Source organism: Aptenodytes forsteri, unplaced genomic scaffold, assembly GCF_000699145.1.
Source record: "Aptenodytes forsteri isolate BGI_AS27 unplaced genomic scaffold, ASM69914v1 Scaffold208, whole genome shotgun sequence".
NCBI lineage: Eukaryota > Metazoa > Chordata > Aves > Sphenisciformes > Spheniscidae > Aptenodytes > Aptenodytes forsteri.
This window is the reverse complement of record NW_008794963.1, coordinates 3,582,073-3,583,699: the sequence shown is the minus strand read 5'-3', so window position 1 is coordinate 3,583,699 and position 1,627 is coordinate 3,582,073. Positions and strand designations below refer to the sequence as shown.

The 1,627-nt window shown below is 39.2% G+C and overlaps 1 protein-coding gene across 1 annotated transcript in view; it reads right to left on the bottom strand.

Moving 5' to 3' along the window:
- LAPTM4B (lysosomal protein transmembrane 4 beta) overlaps positions 1-1,357 on the bottom strand; it is a 72,167-nt gene extending 70,810 nt beyond the window's left edge. Inside the window, exon 1 of the mRNA XM_009275511.1 lies at positions 1,304-1,357. Coding sequence (XP_009273786.1) covers positions 1,304-1,357 — 54 coding nt within the window. The remainder of the gene's footprint in view (positions 1-1,303) is intronic.
- Between the last annotated feature and the right edge of the window lie 270 nt (positions 1,358-1,627).

Below are 1,627 nucleotides of genomic sequence, written 5' to 3'. Positions count from 1 at the left end.
CTTTTTTTTTTTTTTAATGTAGAAGAATGCAGATATTCCCTCCAGTTTTGCTCATCAGGCATGTTTTGTTTACATATTTGTTTGGATTTTTTTCTTACTTATATCTAGTAGAAGTCATGATCATTTTGTCTTTTATTAACAATCTCAGTCTAGTGATAAATCATTTTCTTCCATCCTACTGAGAACCAACACTGATTTTTAAGTACAGTCAAGAGGAATTAAAACAACACATCTTCCATAATTGTAATTTATTACTGCCTGTAACTTTCACAGAAAACACTTCCCAGTTTCCTATTTTTCGATGCTAGTCCAGCTTCAAACAGTAACTCACCACTTCACTTGGGGGCCGGCTTAGTCTTTCCCCCAGGTGCGCTTTGTTCTTTAGCACATTAAGCCATATGCACCAAAAACCTGAGCTTTGAGCAATCACCAACTTTAAAGCAACTGAACAGCATCACCATCGTTACTTTGAATATCTATGGAGTTATTCCTCTTTTCCTGCTCTCTTCCAAGTTTGCTGGACTCTTGACCAAACCCCAGGGCATGCCATCCAGTTCTCCTCACCGGTGTTCACCGCAGGTGGAGGTTTGCCACAGAGCTTTACAGAAACTTCCAGTCTCACCCATATTATTTTTTTCTATGCTAAGAAAAGCACTCGACTTTCTCATAGTGTCACATCCTCTGCCAATTTACCCATCTACTACTTAATATGCAGTCACCAATGGAGATCACTTGCTTGCCAGCCAAGCCTGGGGAACATGCCATAGGAGCTGGTGGCTTTGTACTGTGAAAATGTCAACCAGGTTTGCCCCCTTCAGCAGTTTGTCCTGAATCCACTTGATGGTTGGCTTGCTGAGCACATGATAGCACTTCAAACACAGCCAATACTTGCCTTTTTCTGCAGCCCATGCAAAGGCAAACTGCAAGTACTGTACATGTAATGTAACACCTTTTATATACGCTATATATAATTACAGGTCCATGGTATGTCCTTCATGAAGTGCAGAGATACAGATGGATTTATTACTTAAAGAGTAAGGAAAACACTTCTTTATGGTGCTGATGGTGCAGAAAGTTTAATTGGATGAAGTTTGTTCCAATTTACAAAACTTTTGTATCTATTGGGAAATGCAGCTAGGAAATCTAGATTAAAAGTTACGTAAGATGGAGCCACCAGTACCAGGTGTATGTGTGTGTGGGGTGAGACTGAAGCTCTCTAGTACTGTATATTTTATATTGTCTCTTCTAAAGAGAGACAGATCAAGGCTGCTAATGTTCTTCTAATTATAGAAACCAAAGATACTCTTGGCTTCTCTTCATCACAGGCTCCTCCAACTGTCCTCTTTGGATCCCTCATGCCGGAAGTAACATTGATAGTTTAAATCATACACCTAATTTTTCATCCTCCACTTTGTATAGCAAACGGCATCATAAATACCAACATAATTCTACTGAAATAGCATTATTTGGCAACTGATCCCCAAGTGCAGTATAAACATCACTTCAAAAGCATGTCTCACAATCACAGTGCTTTCTGCTGTGTGTCCCGACATAGGTTATCAATGTAAAGTATATTACTGTATCGTGACTGTAAAGCATTTTATAGGCATGCACATCTGAACATATT